At 43.9% G+C, this 26,203-nt stretch overlaps 1 protein-coding gene across 5 annotated transcripts in view; it reads right to left on the reverse strand.

Moving 5' to 3' along the window:
* Positions 1-26,203, reverse strand: part of LOC143284575 (uncharacterized) — a 51,273-nt gene continuing 25,070 nt past the window's right edge. Inside the window, exons 4-11 of one of the 5 annotated variants that reach the window (XM_076591384.1) lie at positions 23,037-23,234; positions 22,394-22,673; positions 19,933-20,733; positions 16,395-16,415; positions 14,962-14,997; positions 12,154-12,430; positions 10,440-10,650; positions 1-9,190 (exon numbers count right to left, since the gene is read on the reverse strand). In XM_076591384.1, coding sequence (XP_076447499.1) covers positions 8,425-9,190; positions 10,440-10,650; positions 12,154-12,430; positions 14,962-14,997; positions 16,395-16,415; positions 19,933-20,733; positions 22,394-22,673; positions 23,037-23,234 — 2,590 coding nt within the window. In that variant the 3' untranslated portion in view covers positions 1-8,424. Of the gene's footprint in view, positions 9,191-10,439; positions 10,651-12,153; positions 12,431-14,961; positions 14,998-16,394; positions 16,416-17,383; positions 17,405-19,932; positions 20,734-22,393; positions 22,674-23,036; positions 23,235-26,203 lie in introns of all 5 variants that reach the window. The other 4 variants (XM_076591385.1, XM_076591387.1, XM_076591386.1 and 1 more) reach the window with 4 other exon arrangements.

Raw genomic sequence — 26,203 nt, forward strand, 5'->3', positions numbered from 1 at the left:
TAAGCTTATTAATTCTGACTCTGTCGACCGGCAAAATGCTGGACAATTCATTCAAGCATGTACAAAGTGAACGGGTATCACCGACAGTCTGTTGGTAAATGTATCTCTCTTCTTCTGCATATTAAAAAAAAATGCTTAAGACCTTCATCATTTTCTTTTTACCTATCCTGTTGTAGACCATTAGTTTTCTCGAAGATCATTCTTTGGAAGTTCTAAAATTTTATTAGAATTTATTCTCATGAAGTTGACCAGTGTAGTGCAACAGCGAACATTTTCATCTGTGGAAAATGCACCCAGTTTATAACAAATTTTCTCTCAGTCTAGTCATTTGAGCGTCGTCAGTTCCTGTGTTGGTATCTGTGTTCAGTTTTCATTTGGTTTACTTTTTAAGTTGGTCAGTTGTTTTTTGTTTTTGTTTTTTGTTTGTTTGTTGTTGTTGTTTTCTTTACCCCTAAAGCTGCCAGTCAGTTCAGTACACTTTCTTGAGCGTCAGTGACCGTAGGTTGCTTTTCTTCTTTTTCTTCTTTTTTTTCGTATTTTGTTGAATCCTAATGAAACGGGCTCCCATCAGTGGTTGTCTTATACATCCCATTGTTGGATATTTAAATAACTTTAAGATTTATATGTCTTTCATCTCATCCGCTTCTTTATCTAAGTGTCAGAAGTATCTGTCCGAGTAAAACAACAATAATGGTGTCACCTGTCTCCATACCAGGAGCAGAACTGCAAGGTTTTACGTTATCTCCCCTGATCATAATTGTTTTGTTCGCACGGAAGGGGAGCCACGATCGACATTACATTTGTTGGTTTCCTATATGAATGATGCATTGTAACGCTTTTAATGTATTGGCGACTTGTTGTGCTTAGTTAATGAAATTGCTGCCCCCCCCGCCCCCACCTCCCGCCCCCAGTCCCCCCCCCCCTCAGTTTATGACGACGCTTCAGGAATAAAAGTACAGTAACAAAATATACACTTATCTTGTTTTTTTGTTGGTTTTTTTCCCAAAATATTATCTCTCATGATTGAATGAAAATGCTGGTTACATCAGAATCTCCTCAGACAATGCTAGATGGATGACAATGACACCCACACACCCACACATACACCCCCCCCAAACCCCCCGCCCCCCACACATACATACAGATATAGGTATATATGGAAACAACACCTCTGGCAAAAGTACACCAATTAAACAGCTTTCAGGTGGTCCTTATTGGCATCTAGGCATCAAACACCAGAAAGAACAATTTGTAATCGATACTTTGAACATAGGAATAGCTGAACTGTCAGTTCCAATATTAGTCAATCGTCCTGTAACTTCAGGGAAAAGAGCAACATGATCAGATGAACTAAACAAATTAGCCGATACAATGAGGGGGGGGGGGGGGGGCGTATAAATGATTAACAAAGAAAAGCTATTCAGCATTAAGATTAAACCACCTTTTGAGTATTGCTTGCAGGGAAAAAGTCCCCACAAAATTAATCCTTGAAAATGACAACGTGTGGTTGGGGGAGATCTTCAAATCTTCAAACTGCTATAAACCAGCATTAAAAAATCATTTTAAAAAAAGAACACCGAACAGGTGCAAATACGTTCTACACACTTAATAACACTCGCAGGAAGTCTTCAGTGATGAAACTAGCAATGAACAGTATGTGCAGTCATATGATTATATAAAAACGATCATGAAAAATCCGTAAGTAACACACTAAAAAATATAAAATCACAAATTTTTATGTAATGTGCACCTATAATTATGTGAAAAATAGTTCATTCAATAAAATGCTCTAAAAATGAAAAGGTCACAATTTTCAGTATTATTGGCCGATGATAATATTCCTCTCTCTCTCTCTCTCTCTCTCTCTCTGTCTCTCACACACACACACACACACACACAAACACACACACACACATTCTGTATGGCTGTATCTCTGCTGATGGCGGTCTACACAAGCATCAAACCAAAAAAGAAAAAAGAAGGTAGAAGAAAAAATACACGACATATATGGCTAGAACACCCAGTCTTGCTGGAGAGACAGAAAAGTGATCAATCAGTGCCACAACGTTCCTCAAAAGCTAAAGAAAAGCAACAGGCACGACCAGCTAAAGACCAATCCCAATGAATCCAGTTGATGATGTGTAGCCCTGCTGACCGTGACGAGGGGTTACACAGTCTGACGTGTGTAAACCCAACAACGATGACAGCAACACGTCAACAACACACTGTTCTTTAACAACAACACGTCAACAACACACTGTTCTTTAACAGCAACACGTCAACAACACATTGTTCTTTAACAGCAACACGTCAACAACACATTGTTCTGTGACAGCAACACGTCAACAACACACTGTTCTTTAACAACAACACGTCAACAACACATTGTTCTTTAACAGCAACACGTCAACAATACACTGTTCTTAACAGCAACACGTCAACAACGCATTGTTCTTTAACAGCAAGACTGACGTCAACAATACACTGTTCTTTAACAGCAACACGTCAACAACACACTGTTCTTTAACAGCAACACGTCAACAACACATTGTTCTTTAACAACAACACGCCAACACACTGTTCTTTAACAACAACACGTCAACAACACACTGTTCTTTAACAGCAACACGTCAAGAACACACTGTTCTTTAACAGCAACACGTCAACAACACACTGTTCTTTAACAGTAACACGTCAACAACATTATTCTTTAACAGCAACACGTCAACAACACAGTGTTCTTTAACAGCAACACGTCAACAACACACTGTTCTTTAACAGCAACACGTCAACAACACACTGTTCTTTAACAGCAGCACGTCAACAACACACTGTTCTTGAACAGCAACACTGACGTCAACAATACACTGTTCTTTAACAGCAACACGTCAACAACACATTGTTCTTTAACAACAACACGCCAACACACTGTTCTTTAACAACAACACGTCAACAACACATTGTTCTTTAACAGCAACACGTCAACAACACATTGTTCTTTAAAACAACACGTCAACAACACATTGTTCTTTAATAACAACACGTCAACAACACATTGTTCTTTAACAGCAACACGTCAACAACACACTGTTCTTTAACAGCAACACTGACGTCAACAACACACTGTTCTTTAACAGCAACACGTCAACAACACACTGTTCTTTAACAGCAACACGTCAACAACACATTGTTCTTTAACAGCAACACGTCAACAACACACTGTTCTTTAACAGCAACACGTCAACAACACACTGTTCTTTAACAACAACACGTCAACAACACATTGTTCTTTAACAGCAACACGTCAACAACACACTGTTCTTTAACAACAACACATTGTTCTTTAACAGCAACACGTCAACAACACATTGTTCTTTAACAGCAACACGTCAACAACACATTGTTCTTTAACAGCAACACGTCAACAACACACGGTTCGTTTACTGTGAACATATCAATAACACATCGTTCCTTATTTGCGACATGTCAACTTTTTTTTCAGTCTGACGACACATTGCTTTGAACTGCCCTTGACAATCAAAGCTTTTTTTCAAGGTGCTGTCAAATCCTGTGGATAAAATGTCGACATCTTGAAGATGCAAGACAACCACCATGGGAAAAAAAGGGGGGGTGTGCGTGTGTGAGGGGAGACGGGGGCGGTCCCACTGCCTTTTACGGTCATCGAGGCAATAAATTATTCGGCTATATATATATATATCCAAATTTCATCCCCTCCGTTCCTCTGTGTGAATGGCAGGTGAACATCGACGCCTTGTTGTGAACACTGCTCATTATGCATTCCTTCTTGAAGGGAAAATTTGCGGATATTTTGCCAAAAATTATCTGTAGTCATTGTGTCTATCGCTCGACATTAAGAGACGGACTCAACAATGTCGTCCGCCGCTTTAAACTTCCACAGGTTTTCACTCGTACCTGGGTGGACTGAGTAAAATCGGAGTGAAGTGCCTTTTTCAGGCACACAACACCATTCCGAAATGGGGACTCGAATTCTTATCACTGGTGCACACTGGACCACAAGTCCAACGTGCAGCCGACTCTGTTACCGCGTCACCCTTATTGTTTGTGTCGTCTGAGTCATTATAAACGACAGATAATACACACGACAGCATCTATAATTTTGTTCATTGTATCACACTTCAATGTTTTTTGTAATAATAATATAACAAAAAAACCACGTCAATATACTGTTTGTAATCATACAAAAACCGCAAAAATATGTTATTCACATAACGCACTGATGCTTTTCGTAATGTCTGTGAACTCTTTAAACATCTTCAGTATTTACACAGCTTCCACAGTGATATGATGAAAAGGTAATATTCAGTGAACACATTCAAACGGAATAATGATAATTATAGTATAACATTTGTAAAAGTAGAATGTAAAACATCGATTTACTTTAAACATGCCGTGATATCAAACCTCCATATGGAATAAAACCACCAGATATTCATGTATTTGAACACCACATCGATGTATGGAATAAACAATTACATGTCTAAAACACGATAGCAATTCAATCTGTTGACTGGTGTTTTTAGCAATATGGGAAATTTCAATATAAAGAATAACAATGAGTTACAAAATTAAAAGTATCTGATGATATCAAAACTAACAGACGTGAATCTGTCTTCAGTACAATTTCGTGCAAATCTCAGAGTGAGGTTGAAAACGATGGGGGACAAAAATCTTTTAAATGAAGCAGTGAAAAGATACATCACAATAATACGCAGCTCAGCTAAAGACCGAAGAATCGTTTGATGAAATATATACTCATAAACCAATTGCACACGCACACACACACACACACACACACACGGGTGCGCGTGTAAACACATACACACGCATGTGTACGCATAGCCTCAACCCACTACCCCCATCCCTTCAGATACACACATGACAACATCAAATTTGCTCTGAATTGAATAATGACTTATAGCACCCGACAAACGCCAGACAATCGCTACATAAAATGAAAACCACTGTCTGAAGAAAAAGTGCAATTCTCTCGGCCTGAACAACTTCCGGCACTTGACTGGTGCGAAAGCGCTTTGATTTGTCTGTGCACAAGATTCAGCGCTATTATTATTACTATTATTATTATTATTCAAAACAGTGCCACATGTATGGTGACCGTGATCCAGTCTTGATCATTCTGGACGTATTCTGAATGAAAACCAGTGGACAGTTATGGTGACGCCTATTTCCATCAATGGTTTGTGTCATTCGTTTGACTCAAGGCATGTTACCAGCACTGAGTGAATGGTTTTATTATGAAAACAAAAATTTTAAAAAAAGGCAGAAAGAAAAGAAAGAAAAAAAAGGAATCAAACCAACCAAAACCCACAGTCCACGTGCAGACACCATATCTGCTGATCTCCACAGCCGAGCTTATGTTCGGCCAGTTTGCCATACTGCCAGTAAAAACATTTTCTGACAGTCGCCCGCTGCATTGCCCAGAAATGCCAAACAACTACAAATTTGTCTCACGACAGTACGCCGGACACGGTTTTCGGGCCGTCGTGGATCTTGACCAGGGAAGAAATGTTGGCATACACAGCTGACTACGATAGACAGGCAGGCCGAATCCTACACACACCCTTTACAAAAGTTAACGGGGTGGTGTCAAGTGGAAGAAATCATGCGGTTTTCAACCCATCTCTTCTGGGAAGTGAGCGCAATGCGCCGGATGAAATATTTTGTCTTCTGTAAACAAATATAATAATGCTTGATTTGCTTCATACATCAACTGCAAATAAATCAGTTACTGTGGAAGCTAAAGTCCAAAATGCTGATCATGTTAATAACAGTATTTTGTTCGGTATATACCGACTGCGAGACATAAACGCAGTTTGTGTGGTACTACAAGTAGGTAGGCTATTCTCCTAACATTCAAATTAAACACAGAGACAACATCACAAGAACATCTTTGTTCAACATGGGGGGTTGAATACTGTCTCCAAATCTTTAAACCACCTCCAACGTTGTGGACTAACAATTCTCGCGTTTCTCCACCACACACTCGGATATATTTTTTGGGGGTTAAAATAGCTATTTCATAATGTACCATTCCTACTTCAGGATACAGCCCAAACAGGCAACTGTACCACAGGTCTACGTCTGTAAACATCGAAACTGACATTCCGACAGTCAATTCCCGACCATAATCACGTTTGCCGGATTTTAATACTCATGTTTGCCTTAACTTTCAGTTGCTAACATTATCAAAGAAACATACGGAATAATTATGTTAAGTGAATCTGTTTTTAGTTTGATGACGATCGGTAATAATGAAGATGATGACAACAATCACTGTAATAACGTTGTGGGTGGTGAAGATGTTGAAGAGGAAAAGGACAATAATCGCAGATATCTACAGAACAGTATATTACTATATATGTAGGTGTTTAGATTTGTTCACAAAGTCCACACAGTGTCAAATAGAAAGACAGACATATAAGCTTCCAGTGAGTAAAATGTTCCTGTTTTCGTTACACATTAGCTTGAATGGAAACCGTTTTATTTTTCTTCTCAATGCTTCCCCGATCAAATGATTAGGCATCATTTTAACATTATTTTCTTCGACAAATTCTGAAAATTACAGCCCGAGTAAAACTTGTCACGATTCAACATAAAGATAAGAACAGATCGATTTTTAAAAATATAGTCTGAACCGATTTCTAATGATTACAAAAGCCAGTCAAAATCACACAATGCTTAGGTCTATAATCAGAAGCAGTGTATACTCCTTGAAAGCTGAGCTGTATGCACAAAGAGAAAAACAACAACAATAATAATACAACAGTATAGCTGTTGGGATTCCGTGTGAGCATCACAAAACGAATTTGCTGAAAGGAGCACACTGTGGCAGGTGTAATACTTTGTGGTCCGTAACAACGTTCGGGAATTTGTATAACTCTGAAATGAACAACTGACAACGACAAAAACAGAAAGAAAAAAGCAGACAGATGTAATGTGTCAGCTCTCATTCACATGAGGGCATCCATTGAACAACAAGAAGTAAGCGAAACAAGAAACGTATCAACAAACTAACCCTTTTTTTTCTCCTCCAAAAACCCAACGTTTGTTCTAGCGTCTGCAATGCAGAAACGTTCAAAACTATACTATACAAAAAACACCAAAAACGTCACATTTTGCATGAACTACACTTTACTATAAAAATCTATAAACTGATCTATGAATGGATCACCACAAAATCACATCTATTTACATACATAAGACTCCAAGTAGATATATGAAAAAACATATTTATCTCGAATATGGCAAACATTCTCGGCTATTTTAAAACCTTGTAATTTGTCCTTTGTGAAGTTGATGTAATGAGCATAAATCCAAATGTTTATGGCAAACGAAGCTTATGTCATGTTGTGTGATGGTGGGGCCACTGATACGGTCCTGGTGATTTCATAAACAGATAATACATTTGTATTTCCAGAAGTTAAAACATCTTTGATTTTTGCATTGAGAAATGGTGGAATGGTCGTGCATGTAATTTTTCCTTTGGGTGAGAACTTTTACAGCTTTCAATCTTCATGAAAACAATCCATTTTTTTTTTTAACTTCTAGTCTTCAGTTGGGAAGCTGCAACGGAGGAACATCCCCACCCCCCCCACTGGCCAATAGAAGGAAACCTTTGGGTTTACTGATATTGTGCATGAACGGTATTTATAGAAAGCTGTCATTAAAACTCGTAGCGCATTGACCTCAGCAGGTGTTTCCAGAATACAAATTTATGGGGGAAACATGATTTTTCCCCCCAGAGTTTTACCATTTTCCCATCGTTGATGTTTCATTGAAAAGGTCAGCTAAAACGGGAAACAATGTTCTTAAAGGTACTTTATAAAATTTCCTTAAGCGTATTTCATAAATCTAAGGGTTAGTTATAAAACTGTATTTAATCGTTATCTAAAGCACTCTTTCTTTATACATGAATTGATTCATTCGTAAAGTATTTATATGAAACATTTAACATACTTATTATCTTCATGTAAAAGTTGAAACGAGTTCTTAACGTCTTGATGTAAAACTTTTAACAAACTCTAAAAATGTTGACGTAAAACTCGTAACAAACTCTCAACATCTTAATATAAATCTTATAACGAGTTCTTAATTTCTGGATGTAAAACTTTTAACAAGTTCTTAGCAATCTTGATGCAAAATTCCAAACAACTTGAGCTCAGTTATTGTCTACTAAAATCAGTTCATAAACCAGCCAGCACTGCTAGAGATCCGCTACCACCAAGAATTATGTGCATGAGAAAGTCTGTAGAGACTGGAGAGTTGCTGCCAAGTTGCTGTGAAGACAAACATGAGCGCTGTGTGAACTGGGCGGAGTCCCCGTTGTGGAGTAACCTGCCGCCAGCAATCAAACAGCCAGTCAGTCTACACGTCAATGGCCCGTTCCTCGGAATGGGGTCGGGGGGCATGGGGTCGGGCGGCAGGGGGCCGGTAGACGGGCGCGCGACCGAAGCTGTCAGCAGCCAGCATGGAGGCCGACCCCGCCTCCCGCAATCCGAGGGGACCCCGCCGTCTGGACTCCGCTGTGGACACATCCACCACCATGTCCACCCCGCCCCCGTCATCCTCGTCCACCTCCTCCATCTCCACCCGCACGTCGCTGGTGTCGGGGATGTGGTCGGCGGGCGAGGTGGCGTCGGTGTCGGTGAGGCCGGTGCTGTTGAGGATGAGGGAGTCCCGCGGGTTGCCCTCGCCGAACTCGATGGGGATTATGTCGTAGATGGGCCAGGACTGCGTGTAGCGGTTGATGGCGGCGTGGAACTGCGTCAGGAACTGCACGCTGTCCGTGTGAAGGGAGGGCAGTCCGCCCGCCGTGGAGAAGATGAAGCGGAAGAGGAAGGGGATGAAGCCCCCTGCCGCCGTGGCCAGCAGCTGGTTGGTGGTGGAGACGCTGTAGGCGTCCCCGAAGGCCATCACCACGACGAAGACGAAGAAGAGGAAGACGAGGATCTTGCCAAAGCTCAAAAAGGCGGCCAGGAAGTGTTTGTACAGCGGGCCCGGCGCCCCGTAGTAGTTGAGCAAGATGGCGTCGTAGAAGAACTTCTCCGGCGTGAAGGGCGTGTCCTGGCGGTCCAGGAACATGAGCACGCTGGACAGGCGCCAGAACGGCTTGCCCTCCTTCACCACCAGTCTGCACACACCGGGAAACCATGCACGTGCAATAACCCTTCTGGAGCCGAGAACACGACAACACAACAGTACAATACAAAACATTGCAATGCTATACAATGCAACAGCATGCACTGGTTGGGTTTCACTGTATAACGCGATTTCATTTCCCCCCTTATTTCTTTTCCATTTTCTCACATCATTTTTTCCCTTTCACGCTTCTTCCCTTTTTTCAGGTTGGTCTGGGTGTTAACATCCCATTGCTTTCATGATTTTATTTCCCAAACTGAAGGAAAAGGTGGAAAAAAAAGCATCTACTCGCTTATTCAGTCAAACCTGTTTTGAAAATAAAAGTGCTCTTTCGACTGTATCACAACCCCCGTTCTCCCTCGTTTTCCGTGCACCCCTACCCCCACTGCTCTGAAAATAGGTGGATAGCTCATTGGTCAGGAAAGCTGAAGCCAACTGGACGCCATACTAACAAAAACTCGTATCCGGCTGTCAGTCTGTTGAGAAGTCGTCTACTAACCGGTGGCAGTTTCTGAACTGTAAATATGAATCTTCGATGAAATCGTGTTATGCTTGCCCCCACGACATGCCGAATGTTGTGCCTTAATTGATGTCTGCCAATGGTTTATTTACCAAAGTCATTACAGGAAAACAGTGCAGCGACACGTAGCGCAAACTTGTTGTGGAGTCACACACAGGAATGTCAGCTTAACTAACGCCGCGAACAAGTGACAGCTTGCTGTGAAGCAGCCACCGTAGCCAGCTGAGCGCTCGCTTACAGATACGAAGTTACCCCTTCGTGCTATACTGACACGAGTAACAAAATGGCTGATTGAACACTTCCGCTGGCTTCAGTTAGCATAGGGGCTCAAAGAAGACGTGGGCTATTTACCTAATTTTAGATCAATGCCCTTACCCCCATCCTTCCTTCACTGTGACACACCAAAGCAAACCGTGTTGCTCCTTGCCTTATCCAAGGGGGCCATCTCACTGCTATGTTCAAAAGGCTGAAGGAAAGGAAAAGGGAAGGAGTTATTTCACGTGCCCCTTGAGAGCACTGAAACATTATACATGAACACCTTTTACACACATCATATAAATAACAAGAGTGACGTTAACAACAACAAAAGTAGACACAAAAAGCCCATACGAGCAAACAAACAAACAAATACACATTAACAATCAATTTTTTCCCTTCAAAACAGACAATGCTATTTTCGCTACTAATACAATATCAAGGGAGATAAGAAAAGGCGGCTGACTTGACATCCGGGTTGTCGACAGACTGCGCCATGTTGCCCTGCACGCGCAGCGCGGTGTTCTCCTGGTCGACGGCCTCCTGGCGGGCGATGGTGTTGATCTCCTCCTTCTTCATGTCCATCAGCATGCCGTGGATCTTCTTGTGGTACGTCAGGTAGGTGTTGTGCACGTCGCTGAACGACGCCCGCCCGTACATCAGCACCAGGAACCCCACTGAACCACACAGCACACAGCACGTGAATCATGTCTCTACACACCATCATTGTCACTTGCTGCAATTATTGTCCCTTGTAAGAATGCACCAGTGTCATCAGCCACAAAACATACGGATCTCTCTCTCTCTCCCTCTCTGTGTGTGTGTGTGTGTAGGAAGGGGTGAAGGGGGTGTGCGTGCGTGTGTTGTTCGCCGATTTTACGTCTATTCGTTTAGAGTTATATCAGACGAAAAAGGAAGGGGGTGTGATGCAATGAACAAGACATGGGACATGGGGAAAAATTGTCAAGAGTATTAATGCTCTGTATGTGTGTCAGTGTGTGTGTGTGTGTGTGTGTGTGTGTGTGTGTGTGTGTGTGTGTGTGTGTGTGTGTGTAAATGCCTGTATGTGCGCGCGCGCGTTCGTGCAGATTATGCAAAGGGAACAGCACAAATGTCGAGTGAAAGACGTTGGACAGTCGATGTAACAGATCTGACCCAGATCGGTTAACATGGGTGCGCATCACAGTGGTCTGGTGATAAATGACAGCCAGCCCGTGTGGCCAAAATGAATACTTTGCACAATCCATCACTGGGGAAAAAAACCCAACCCATATTAGAGAACAGATTAAACGTGAATACTGGAGGAAGAAGGAAAAGTAGATGGAGGAGAAAAAGGAGTAGGATAACGATAACAAGCAGAACAAAGCGGTGAAGGAGAAAACAACACGAAACAGCAGCAGAAAAGGGAAAACAGCAACGGGAAGAGGAGGGGGAGGAAGAATAGAAGAATGAGGAAAAGAAGCAGATGAAGGGGAAGGGGAGAAGGAAGGCGAGAAGAAGGGAGAAGAAGAAGGAGGAGGAGAAGAAGAGGAGTAAAAGGAGGAGGAGGAGGAAGGGGAGGAGTAGAAGGAGGAGGAGGAGGAGAAGAAGAAGAAGGAGGGGAAGAAGAAGGAGGAGGAGGAGAGGAAGAAGTAGGAGAAGGAGGAGGGGAAGAAGGAGGAGAAGGAGGAGGAGAAGAAGAAGAAAAAGAAAAAGAGGAGGAGAAGAAGAAGAAAAAGAAGAAGAAGAGGAGGAAGAGGAGGAGGAGAAGAAGAAGAAGAAAAAGAAGAGGAGGAGGAGGAGAAGAAGAAGAAGGAGGAGGAGGAGGGGAAGAAGGAGGAGGAGAAGAAGAAGGAGGAGGAGAAGAAGAAGAGAAGGAGGAGGAGAAGGAGAAGAAGGAGGAAGAGGAGGGGAAGAAGAAGGAGGAGGAGAAGGAGGAAGAGGAGAAGAAGAAGAAGAAGAGGAGGAGGAGGAGGAGAAGGAGGAGGAGGAGAAGAAGGAGGAGGAGGAGGAAAAGGAGAAAGAAGAAGAAGAAGAGGAGGAGGAGGAGGAGGAGGAGGAGGAGGCTGAACAGGAAGGTTCAGGAGGACGAGGAGGAGAACAAGAAAGAGGAAGAGGAGACGAAGGAGGAAAGGAGAGAGAGAGAGAGAGAGAGAGAGAGAGAGAGAGAGAAACCACCCCCACTGCCCCGCCCCCCTTACCAGTGATGTACTGCAGCAGGGCCCCAGCGTTGACGATGATGCCCATCAGAGTGTAGATACCCATCTCCACCACGAAGGACACGACCTCCATGAGCAGGAAGGTCAAGGACCAGAAGGAGATGAGCACCATCAGAATGACCACGATCTGCAGGATGATGTCCTTCTTCGTCATCTTGTGGCCGCGGTCAAAGTTCTCCTCCGCCGTCACCTTGTTGAAGTCAAGCTGCTCGCGCACCTTGCTGAACCGTTCAGAGAACCTCTCCCACTTCTCCGCCATCTGGGGGAAGCGTGGGAACAGTGGGGGTGGTCAGGTGACTTTTCGGGTGGTGGTGGTGGTGGTGGTGGTGGTGGTGTGTGTGTGTGTGTGTGTGTGTGTGTGTGTGTGTGTGCGTGCACGCGCGCGTGTGTGTACACTTTCAATGGTTTGTCTATTTATCACAAAGTGGTTCAGACAAACACATATTTCACATAATCACGTTGTCGGATTTTTTTTCTTTTAAGGAGAAAAAGGTTCAAAACAAATAAACAAACTGATATTTCAAGTGGAGCGGACTACTTACATTGTATAATGCTGAGAATCGTACATGACAACTTGAATAACATAGTACATACTTATATTATTTTTCTTTCAAATAAAATCATATAAACACATGACAAGGATACAATAAACGGTAGCAAAAAAAATGCTTTCAATAGATAACTACGTCTAAACTTTTAACATTAACATTTCGTATTCCTAAGAAAACGTAATGGTAATGTCTGAGTAATGCACTAAAATTTAACTAACTCATTTTGCCTTGAAATATTTTGCCAACACCAAATTTGGCTTAAGAGCTGATACAGAAATCGGTTCTTGCCATACATTCGAAACATAATGGCAATACACTTCTGGGAAGAGCACTCAAAGAAGTAAAAAATGTGTCAACTGTCAGGTTCATGCTACATTTATTCACCTTATTCACAAAACTTAGCACATCTATCTGACATACGGTCACATTGATTAATACCTGTCACGTTACCATTTTCAGTTCATGCTTAGTATGGAAGTTACATTGATACACATATCTGCCAGGAGTGGCAAGTAATGGGCAATCAATCTGAATATATAGTGGGAATATATTTTTAAACTGTTCTGACTCATATGAAACATATTTTCAAAGATGACTCAAGGCACAGAAAGGCTATTGTGCTTTACACTCGGTGTGAAGGTCTTACACTGTCTACATTTGCCCAGGTGGTCGTTCGTCGTAAAGCAGCGTAGCCACCAAGGGCGGTGATTCCCTTATTAGCATATTCATATTCATTGTCAGCATGTGGATTCCAACAACAGTCAGCGATAAGACACTGAAAGGTGGTGAAGGAAGCCGCAAGATTTCATTTACAGAATGACTTATGGCACAGACCCTCGTTCACGCACTGTATGATAGTCAGTCGTGTCCGACTATGACCATCAGAACAGCTGAGGAGGCAACTGCTGTCCCGACTATTTGGGCTAGAATTTGATTATAGTGGAGAGTGTCTTGCCCAAGTTACATCCCCACTCTCTCGACCAAGAGGGTTTTAGGACAGTCAGCACTGGGATTGTTCCTAAAGGCCAACTAGCCCCTAAGGCTGCAGCACCAAGAGCCAGTGCAATTTTGCCTCCTAGTTTGAGAGTCATAGTCCTTCACAAAAGACCAAGCTGTAAATGATTTCCCATTGACTGGAGAAACCATTGATAATACAGCTCTCACTTTGCTGTTGGCCCAAATGTAAACTTATGTCAATCTGTGATAGAAGCCGAGTGTTGGCCACGCACTGTATTGTGTCCACGAACGATCGTCTGAATCAAATTTTGACGTGCGGTCCGGTATCTGACAACAACATCTAACACGCACTACGCATGCGCGTTTGAATACTTTCCCGAGTTGTTGAAACGAGGCGAACTTCCGGAACTATTTGGAAAGAAATATCTGTTACTTCTTCTTCTTCGTTCGAGGGCTGCAACTCCCATGTTCGCTCGTATGTACACAAGTGGGCTTTTACGTGTTTTTACCCCGCCACGTAGGCAGCCATACTCTGTTTTCGGGGGTTGTTACTTCCGAAGATGAGCATGCGTTCTCACGGATTATGACGAGCAACCTTTCCTTTTTAATTAAAAAAACTCTGTCTTTAATGTTGTCTACTATCAGAGAGGCAGGTGGTGATCGGACCTACAGTCGCACTGTTCAGTGCGGGACAACGCGTCCCACCCACCAGTCATAGTCTTGCTGAAGGAACTGGACTTGTCCGCAATGACTATCGTGTACATTACCCCCGAAAATGTGTCTTGCAATTTTGTCACGACTCATCGAAGCCGAAAAATCGTGATAAAGGCGGGGAGCGTTTGAAACTTTGACAGCTCTGCATAGTGATTGTAAAACAATGAAGTGCCGATCGATATGGCTCGATCGATATATTATTTTTTCTGTACTTTTAACGCCAAGTTAACCTTTTCAGAGCTCGGTGACAGAAAAGAAGCGAGGCTGAAGGGTTGTAGAGGGTACTCATTGAGTAATGAGTTCTGTCTTCTTCGAGAAAATGAAGTTTGAGGAACATTGGAGAGGTGAGGCAGGGAGATGAGGAAGAAGGCAGAGGGAAAGGAAGGAAATCATCCAGCCAGAGGACACACATGCAGCAAGGCTATTCAATCTGTTCATCACAAGGTAAGAAAATGCAGGGCAAGGTAGAAAATGCATGGTAAGGGGAGGTAAGGTGTGTAAAGGTAAGGCAAGGCAGGGTAGGGGGAAGGTAAGGCCAGACAGGGAAGTAAACAGTCCGGACACGTACGGCCTGACAGGTACCGTCGAACACATACGAACACATCTGCAAACATATTCATTATGGCAAGCTATATACAGCAATCATGAATTTTAACGTTAAGGCGATAAACGCAAAAACAATTTCAATGAGAACTGATCAAAAGGAAACAATATCACAAGCAATGCAAACAATAACATTCCTTAAAACTACAAACACGTATCAATAAGCCCGAAGTTATGAAATTATCAAAAATGAAAAATCTTCAGTCTGAATGTAAGATAACAATCATACAAGATAAAAACGAATATAGACAACGGTTGTATTCCATTATTTCGTGTTCACTCAGTCTGAACAACTGAACAAATTAATATCAATTTAGGTCATCTTACTGGGTGGTTAAGTTTTTCTTTTAAGATTCAAACTGACTTGAAAGTATTTTCCTTTTGAACAACGAATATATACAAACTCATAACTGTGTATGTATATACATATATATAGTATATACATTATATGTACACACACACACACACACACACACACACACACACACACACAGAGAACCAGAGAAGAACTGTACACGGACACAGGTCCAGCGCCTGACGTCAGCACACATTCAGGTGAGACAGACAGAGACCCGTGTAAGGTACCCGGGCCATGGCGCACCCAGGCCTACCCGCCCTTCACAAACACACGTCGCCAAACAGGGGTTAAGTGAGCACACTGCAGATTGTTAAGCTGTGCACCCAGCTCTCACTCACACTGTGCATTGATGTTATGTCTTACAGGTGTGTGTGTGTGTGTGTGTGTGTGTGTGTGTGTGTGTGTGTGTGTGTGTGTGTGTGAGAGAGAGAGAGAGAGAGAGAGAGAGAGAGAGAGTAGAAATTGAAATATTCAAAAATCGTAAAATTGAGCGTGTCAGTATCAACAAGCGAAAGGCGAAAAAGAGAGAGATAAAGAGATAGAGAGGTTGAGAAATACACACACACACACACGCATATATATATATATATATATATGTGTGTGTGTGTGTGTGTGTGTGTGTGTGTGTGTGTGTATTTCTCAACCTCTCATATATATATATATATATATATGTGTGTGTGTGTGTGTGTGTGTGTGTGTGTGTGTGTGTGTGTGTGAAGAATTAGAGACAGAGAAAGGATTTAAAAAGCGCGAAATTGTCAGCATCAACAAGCGAAAAAGAGACAGAAGCGCAAACAAAACAGGGAGAGGGTCAGAGACAGAGAAAGAGACAGAGACAGAGATGCACATATACACACAGAAGGAGAGAGAGAGAGAGAGAGAGAGAGAGAGAGAGAGAGAGAGTCAGGCAAAGACAGAGATTGAGACAAAAAGACTGAGAGAGTTAGGGACAGAGAGAAAGAGGCACACTTGGTGACAGTTAGTGACACCAGCTCAGCATGCCATCACACACACTGGGTCACTCAGGCAAAAATATTTACCGGATCCTTCAAGCAGGCCATCTGTTGTACATCAAAGGACAGCATACTCTATGTTAACACATCGACATCTGAGCATGTCCCCCTGACCCCAATGTTTTTATCATTAGTCAACAAAACCACATCGTTTTGCTGCCATGTCACAATAAGAAAAATTGCACTGCCGTGCACTTTGTATGAGATCGATGATGTACTCATTGTCACACACACGTGCACACACACACACACACACACACACACGTACGCACACACACACACAGACACACAGTGAAGAGAAGCTAATCATGAATGCTAGCTGGTCACAGAGACACACGTGATGCTGACGCTCAGCTTCATTCCATGGAGACTGCAAAGTGAGCAACACCTGAGGACAAGGCGCTGCTGGCATCCCAGCCACACGCCTTTCCCCAACAGTATGAAGAGTTCTCTGTACAACTCGCACCTGTCTGATAAATTCATGACCAACACATCAGTCAGTGTACCACCTTGGAACCTTCGCGTCAGACATATGGATGGCTTTTGCTGGTTTGAACCTTTTGAAGCAAAGTTGCGAAGAAAGAAAAAAGGAAAACAAATAAACCAAAGATTTTGCTGTTGCTGTTGTTGTTAAAACGGCTTTTCAAAACTGTGATATTAGTATTAAGCCATTAAAACAGCTGATGTTTGTTAAACTTAAAGCAACAATTTTTTTTTGCTAGTTAAGGCAAATACATTTAACGGAGATTTAATTAGAAAAAGATATATTCAAAAGAAGCGCTCGTTTAACTGAAAGACAGCATGAGCAACAAAACATTCCCATGTCCAAACACGCTTAAAAGCAATGGAAACTAATGTTCAAGTTTTGAAATGAAAAGGTGTTTACTTCGCGACACATGTTTACGGAAACTTTATGCCAGGCACGTGTGTGTTATAAATGCAGTGAGAAAGGCTTTCCCTAGTCTGACGACACACCCAGGAGAGCGAACAAGCGACTTTTTGTTTCACATACATACTGGTATATACGATTTGGAGGCCTGGATGAAAAAAGAATGCAGAAAAAGATGCAACAATATCGACACCATCATAACATGAACGCAGTGCTATCTGTGGCGGAGACATGGCGGTGAAGCGGAGAGAAGGGAGGAGAGAGGAAGAGAGGGTACAGAGAAGAGAGAGACAGAGACACGGAGAGAAACACACACACACACACACACACACAGACAAGAGAGAAAGAAGAAGAGAGAAGAGGAGAGACAGAAGAGAGAGGAGGGAAAGAGGGAGAGAGAGACAGGGAGAGAAACAGCGACAGAAAATGAGAGAGCATGAGAGAGAGAGAAACAGAGGAGGGAAGGAGAGAAAGGGAGAGAGACTGAGAGAGAGAGAGAGAGAGAGAGAGAGAGAGAGAGAAGCGATATATAGAGGCAGAGAGAGAGCGAGAGAGAAAATGAGAGAGAACGAGAGAAAGACACAGAGTGTAGGGAGGGAGTAAGAGACAGAGACAGAGAGAGAGAGAGAGAGTGTAGGGAGGGAGTAAGAGACAGAGACAGAGAGAGAGAGAGGGTTGGGGGCTTGGGGTGAGGGGGGTGGGGGTGGGGGGGTTCAGGACGACAGACAACAAAGGGCAGACAACTCCGGTGGCCTATCAGCCAGACCAGCAGATCGTTCCCCACACCGCTACGTCATCGCCACAGCTGAAGGCCTGTCTCCTCTTCCGCTCAGCATCAACACGTCATCGACCCCCCCCCCCCCACTCCCCCACTTCCCCCTCCATCCTCCCTCTCACCCGTCTCTTTCTATCGCTCCATCGTTCCTCCGCTTGTCTTCCCTTCACTTACTCTCTTATTCAGTATTGTTGTGTCGTTATCGTTCATGCTGTTATTGTTATTGTTGTCACAAGGACATATTGGAAGACTGGGCGATGTCTAAAATCTTTATCCTTGAGTAATAAACTTTTTGAATCTTGAATCTTACCTTTCTTTGTTTTTGTACTTCAAATGTCGATTTGGAAAATGTCAACATACTGCTGTTTTTATTCTATTTTATATTCTCCAAAGAAGGTGCGCATGGCCGCATCTCTCTCTCTCTCTCTCACACCGGAGATTAGAAAAGAGAGATAAACCACTCGCGGCAGGCCCCTTCTTACTGTCTTTTACAGTGCTGAAGCCGTTTTGAGGCACACACGCAGTGCGGAAGGGTGGCGGTAAATCACCCTCTCTTTCCCCACCCCAAGGAAACTGGTCGGTTCGACGGTTCAGCTGCAGTAAAGCGAAAGTTAAGTTACGCCTGGAATTTCGCACGTGTAGTAAGATTCGCTGAATACAATGAAAACCGATTCATTTTTGCTTTGGTTTTTAGCACGTTTGCATCTGCTTGAATGTAGATAATATAAAAAGAAAATAAAGCAGCTCCCCCCCCACCAACTCCCCGCCCCCCCCCCCCCCCGCCCCCCCCAGCGCAATGTTGCACATGAGAGAGACAGTTATAAATTATTGAACTGCGTTTTCGTAACGCTACTTTTTCTTCACACTTTCTGGTTTACATCACCATTTCTTCAAAAAAAAAAAAAAAAAAAAAATATATATCAAAACATAAAACACATATTCAGCTCTGTCTCTCTTATAACATCTGTCTATACATACATACATGAATACATACATACATAATTTCATATAGATCTATCAGTATGTAAATCTAAATCTATCAATATGTACATAATCATATATATAATTCATATATATACGAACGCTTCATGTCGCCCGAGCAGACCGTTGTATTGTGCTCTATCTCTCTCTCTAAGTCTCTGTCTCTCTCTCTCTCGGGAGTTTTACATGGCTGTTAAAAGCATCTACGATTCTGTACTTGTATGTGTTCGTGACAAAGGTATTTATTCAGACTTTTTTCAGTGTCCAAGAGGGGTTAAACAAGGTTGTATGCCAAGCACACAGCTGTTTTCCTTTTTCATCGGTGAATTGGCAGTGGAGTTATCAAAGAAGGGGAGACATGGAATACAAATGATACCTGGCGCAACAGATTTGCTCTTAATGCTATTTGCTGATGATGTTGTTCTCTTGTCTGACACACCCACAGGGTTACAAAATCAATTAAATGCCCTTAAGCAAGAAACAGACAGACTACAACAAACAGTGAATCTCGTTAAGACCAATATTATAGTTTTCCGCAATGGAGGTCATCTTTCGACTCGTGAAAAATGGTGCTGTGGTGATAGGGAAATAAAAGTAACCAATACATATAAATATTTAGGAATGTTATTCACAACAAAATTGAGTTTGACATCTGCGTGGGATGAAGCAAACAGAAAAGGGAAAAAAGGTGTAATCCAAATTATAAAATCACTCAGGAGACTGCGTTCGACTGACGCTTTCCTTACGTTTGGGCGGGGCAAAGGCAGCTCATGAATAATGAATGCGTGCCGCGGCGCAGGCTGCCTGGCTTCAGCAATTTCTGCAAGTGGTTTATCTCTCTTTTCTAATCTCCGCTCACACACACACACACACACTGACACTTACACACACACACACACACACACACACACACGACCCACCTTGGCGGGGCACATGAAGAGGAAGAAGTGGATGATGAGCCTGATGGTGAGGTTGAGGGCGGGGAAGAGGTAGAAGGCGGCCACGGGCACGGCTAAGGGCAGCACCACCAGCAGGTAGGGCAGGAAGAGCAGGATGCCCAGCAACCCGAACACCCTGAACGGCATCACCAGCACCCAGGTGGCCCAGCTACACACGGCGATCCGAGACCTCTCCCTCATGTCCCGGAGGCACTTCCTCAGCACCATCTTCAGCTTCTCCTTCATGCGCTTGGACAGCACGCCGTACACCACGGAGTCCACCACCAGGATGATGTAGATGAACACGAAGAACACGTGCAGCGGAGTCAGGTACAGCGTCAGACTGCCCCGGAATGACGTTCTCATGCCCAACGCCTCCGCCGCCGCCGTCTTCCGCACCACGGGGGCCTCCTCGAAGGCGAAGAAGATGCAGATGCGGATGATCCAGGGCATGACGAGGAGCAGCAGCAGCACCAGCTTGGCGAAGGCCTTGCAGCACGTGAACCACCTGGGGCAGGACAGGCCCGGGTTCAGGCGGCCCAGCAGGTTGGTCTGGCAGCAGTCCTTCAGCGGCTCCAGATGGCGTATGCGGCAGCGGAGGAGGTTGTTGTAGAGCATGCGCAGCAACCCCACCGGCACGTGGTTCTCGCCCAGAAGGCGGCGCGACTTCACCGACAGCCGCACCCGGTCAAAGGTGACGTGGTAGATTCGGTCCAGCTGCATGTTGGTGTCCACCATGGTTTTGAAGTACTCCATGCCCGACACTTCCGACAGCTTGACCACCTGGGCACAGCACGTGGTCATCGTTACAGCTTCTGTCCCCTCTTCGGGTTGTCTGCCGCTACACACATCTTCACTCTTTATGTATCGTCCTGTTTTATGCCTTCGTTATCACTCGTTATATACAATGTCCACTTGTGTGCCTTTGTTTTTAATCGTTATATACAATGTCCACTTGTGTGCCTTTGTTTTTAATCGTTATATACAATGTCCACTTGTGTGCCTTTGTTTTCAGTCGTTATATTTGTATTTGAATTTGTATTTCCTTTTATCACAACAGATTTCTCTGTGTAAAATTCGTGCTGCTCTCACCAGGGAGAGCGCGTCGCTACACTACAGAGCCACCCTTTTTTTTGTTATTTTTTCCAGCGTGCAGTTTTATCTGTTTTTCCTATCGACGTGAATTTTTCAACAGAATTTTGCCAGGAGCAACCCCTTTGTTGCCGTGGGTTCTTTTACATGCGCTAAGTGCATGCTGCACACGGGACCTCGGTTTATCGTCTCATCCGAATGACTAGCGTCCAGACCACTATTCAAGGTCTAGTGGAGGGCGAGAAAATATCGGTGGCTGAGCCGTAATTCGAACCAGCGCGCTCAGATTCTCTCGCTTCCTAGGCGGACGCGTTACCTCTGGGCCATCACTCCACTATATCATGTCCTATTGTATGCCTGTTTTCAATCGTTTTATATAATGTCCTATTGTATACCTTGTTTTCTGTCGTTATACATAACGTCCTATTTTATGCTTTGTTTTCGTGGTTGTTTCACACGCAAAAAAAAACAACCACCAGTGACCGTAATCCTGAAAAGCATCACTCAAAGTGTAATACTGTTTTGTTTCACGGCTTGTGGTGCATCGGACGTAACTCGGCTTTTTTTTTTTCCTCATCACTATTTTTGAAGCTTTTTTTTGATTGGATGGGAGATATCTGACCTCAAAACGCCCAAATAATTCATGATCAAATTCAGGTTTCTGTACATTTTCTTCCTAAATTTGATCTATAGACCTACCTAATTTGGATATTCTTAAACTGGATCTACCTATTGGATCAATGTTTTGCAAACTGGAAGTGGAATATAATGTACACAATCATGAAACTATGCACGTGCTCAAAACAAAAAGATCAAACATAAACTCGTCTACAAAATGCATACCCAGGCATTGACTATTCTCGATCATGCATCAACAGCTCTTGCTCATTTTCAGCTCACCAACCATATATCCACGCTTTCATTCAAACGTCTACACATATGATATACATATCCATGGGTGGGAGTGACCTATTTTCATAATACCGAAAACAGATCATTGTGCTAAGCAAGATAGCGAAACTGAACTGCGTGTATTGATGCAGAAAGAAATGAAAATAAAAGGGAAAATAGAATACGAACACAGACACGGAGGGGGAAGGGGAGAGAGAGAGAGAGAGAGAGAGAGAGAGGGAGAGACAGGGAGAGCGATAGAAAATGAGAGAGAGAGAGAGAGAGAGAGAGAGAGAGAGAACAAAACAATCAAAAAACAAAAACAAAACAAGAAACACGCCAAAATGCCAATACAGAAATTAATCTCCATACCACAGAAGCACTCCCGCCTACGTACAAACACCACGTATCCATCCACCCACCCAGCCAGCCAAAACACTGACACAGCTCACAGCCCAACCTTGCTGTCATTCCCGTACGTTCCCGGGTATTGGGTGACGACCACCTTCATCCTCTTGACGGGCGAGTTGTCCGGGATGCGGTAGAGGTACTCAATGGCCACGTACTTGAGGCGGTAGAGGGACCCTGGCAGGAAGGAGGGGCTGAAGAGCACCACCAGCACCTTGGTGATGACGATGAAGGCCATCAGGACGTCGATCCAGTCGTCCGGGCTCACTTCGCTGCACATCACCTCGCCGTCAGGGCTCAGGTGGCAGCACGTGTAGCGGAACTGGGCGTATCTGCACAGCACGTGAAGCGCGCGGGGCGTTGCATTTTTTGGGTGCTTAACACGTAATTGTGGGGAGTGGGTGGTGGTGGATCTGGTGGAGGGTGCCAGTTTGTGCCACACAGTTTTTCTTCGTTTTCGGAGGCATCGGATCGGCGCTGTGTTTTCGAACTTTATTTATTTATTAAGTTTATGTGTGTGCGCGCGTGTGTGTATGTGCATGCTGAGTGTGTATGAATATGTGTGTGTGTGTGTGTGTATTTGAGTGTGCCTGTGTCTGTGTATTTGAGTGCGCGCGCGCGCGCGCGTGTGTGTGTGTGTGTGTGCCACTATCATCATCACAATCCAGACCACCGCACACCCGAATAACACCCACCCGTCCACTTCCTTGATGGTCATGTGACACACGTGCTCGTCCACACTGAGGCTGCCGGGGTCCTGACCTTCACCTTGGGGCTTGAAGTCGTTGAGGAGCAGCATGTTGATGATGTGCAGGATCTCCTCCGGCGTGCGGGTCCTCAGGCAGTTCCGGGGACTGTCCCTCAGGGTCACGTTCTGCTCGAACACCCCGATGCTGCAACACACACACCACACACACGGCACACACACACACCACACACGGCACACACACACACAAACACACACACACGGCACACACCACACACACACACACCACACACACGGCACACACCACACACACACACGCCACACACACACACACACACACCACACACGGCACAAACACACCACACACACAAACACACCACACACACGGCACAAACACACCACACACACACACACCGCACACACACACACACACGGCACACACACACCACACACACACACCACACACACGGCACAAACACACCACACACACACACACACACACCGCACACACACACACACACACCACACACACACGGCACAGTTTCAGTTCCAAGGTGTCAAAGCGTGCGGGCTGGTCCATGTACGCTACACCGCATCCGCTTTTTATTAAAAAAGAAAAGAAGAGAAAAATAGGGGGAACAGATGCCTTACCTGCAGATGCCTTACCTGCACGTACTATAAGCCCAACACGTTGTTCAGTCCTTGAGGGTCTTACTCAGGTATGTACAAAACGTTGACCTAAAATGACATAAAATGAACAGCCAAAGCACGTTGAACTAAACTGACATAAAAGGAACAGCCAAAGCAAACAAGTAAGTAAATTCATCAAACTGTAACAAAACATGAAAGATACGTACAGCCATCCGCACGGCACAGCTCGGGTCAACTTAGTCCGCTTGCAGGGCCCAGGTCAAAGTGCTGAAGACTGAGTTGTCTCTCTTTAGTAATAAAGCTCAGTTATCTCCAGAAATAAAGCTGATTTGTCTCTCCTCAGAGATAAACCTCGTGAGTGAACTCTTTCCAATTCAGAACAAAACGGGGGACGGGAAGTCAGGGAATGGGGTCAGGGGTCGGGGGTCAGGGGTCGGAGGTCGGGAATGTGATGAGACAGTTGTGAGCTGATAGATTTAATTTGGAAATCGGGCAACTGTTGTCGGTAAAGTCAGGAAGAAATACAAACCCCATGATTGTGGCGTATGGGGTCTGGATGAGGTTTGTGAGAGAGAGAAAAGAGGGACTTTCAACTGAACCAAATCAAACCTTCAAATGGTCTGTGACAAATCTCAAATCAGTCACATCATCATATTACTTCCTGTTCAGTTTTTTGTTTGTTTGTTTGTTTAGTCACGGCATTATATTACTGCCTGTTCAGTTTTTTGTTGTTGTTTGTTTGTTTAGTCGCGGCATAATATTACTGCCTGTTCAGTTTTTTGTTTGTTTGTTTGTTTATCACGGCATAATATCGACATATTATCGGCACGGTCGACGGTACATTAGTATAAGGACGAAAACCAGTCGATTCGCCAATAGCTTATTCCCCAAATGTGCAATCAACAATCATCTACCTGCAGACCTAGTCATCAGCCCCATCCATATGCAATATGCAGCATCTGTTCAAACGTGTGTGTGTGTGTGAGAGAGAGAGAGACAGACAGACATACAGTGTGTGTGTGTGTGTGTGTGTGTGTGTGTGTGTGTGTGTGTGTGTGTGTGTGTGTGTGCGTGAGTATGCACAAGTTTTTATATTGATATGCACTTGTATGTATCCTAATTTCTACTGTATCTGTGTTTGTGTATGATTTTCGATTGATGTTCGTATCTTGTTATGTACTATCTCCCCCCCCCCCTCCCAATATTCCTTGTGACCCCGGCACACTTGGTAATAAAGACATATTCCAATCTGTTATATTCTGTTCTATATTACTGCCTGTTCAGTTTTTGTTTGTTTATTCACGGCATAATATTACTGCCTGTTCAGTTTTGTTTCTTTTTTTCTTTGTTTCCCATGGGCAGTAGGACGGGGGGCGGGGGGAGGGGGCAGTCAAATCACGGACAGCTGTAGACTGACGGTGTGTGAGGACAACACCGTTACCAGCAACAGCCTATCAGTTGTCAAAGCTGTAACCAATCACACCGTGTGACGGAGTTTGTACCACTCTCTGCAAGTCTTGCTGCTACCTCTGTGTGTATCGCAGCCAACAACTGACTATACCACAGCCACATATATCAAAATGACGGGGTTTGTTGACTGGGGCAGATTCGATGGCCTTCTTGGGTTTGCTCCAGTGTACCTTTTATCTACCTGTGTGCTAGCTGAATTGGCAGCGTAAGCAGCATTGATTTGAAGTTGTGTACCTTTTTCATGGAGAGAGCTGCCACTCTTTACTATTTGTCAATCATCTGTTGCCTTGTGCAGATCTCTAAACATGTCTGTACCATGTTACATGATTACCTAGATTGACATTCTTAACAGTTGTGACATGATATAATGCATTTCACCAACGCCTTCAGAGTTACAACCAAGCGTCTGATTTTAGCATCTACGACCAGAAGGGAATAGTGGAAGCCGTCAACACACAGCACTCTGGCCCAATTTTTTCCCTCCCCTTCTATAAATTTCACTGATGACAGAACTGTTTAGATCCGTCTTCTGACACAGTGGTGTGTGGGAAAGGGGGTGGGGGTGGGGGCAGGTTGTTGTGTGAACACTGGGTTATGCATCTTGATCAGCTGCTGCCAGGAAACACGACACGCCCCCTTGCTGGCTTTTACTGCTCCACAGGACAGACCATGCAGCTGTTGGGGGTGTCTGGGTTAAGGGTTTCTCACGTCTGCCGGTTTTAGTATCCGTGATTAAAAAACACAACAACATGCAATACTGTCTACGTCTTATCGCTACTGACAGCAGGAAAATCAACAGAGCACCACTGTGGCTTTCATGGCATGATATCTGTCAATATTAGAAAATTTCAAGTCACGATTTTTCAAAACTGGAGTTTTGGGAGATATATCTGATGTGGCTGTGTGGTAGTGAACTGACCGTCCTACCTGGGCCTGCCTAGCCTTCTCTAACTGCCTTCCTGGAAAATTTCCCACCACGAAACCGGGACTATCCAGCCGCAATAAGAACCACTGCCTACTTACTTCGACATGCAA

The sequence above is a fragment of the Babylonia areolata genome, chromosome 8 (genome assembly GCF_041734735.1).
Source record: "Babylonia areolata isolate BAREFJ2019XMU chromosome 8, ASM4173473v1, whole genome shotgun sequence".
In the NCBI taxonomy this organism is placed as follows: domain Eukaryota; kingdom Metazoa; phylum Mollusca; class Gastropoda; order Neogastropoda; family Buccinidae; genus Babylonia; species Babylonia areolata.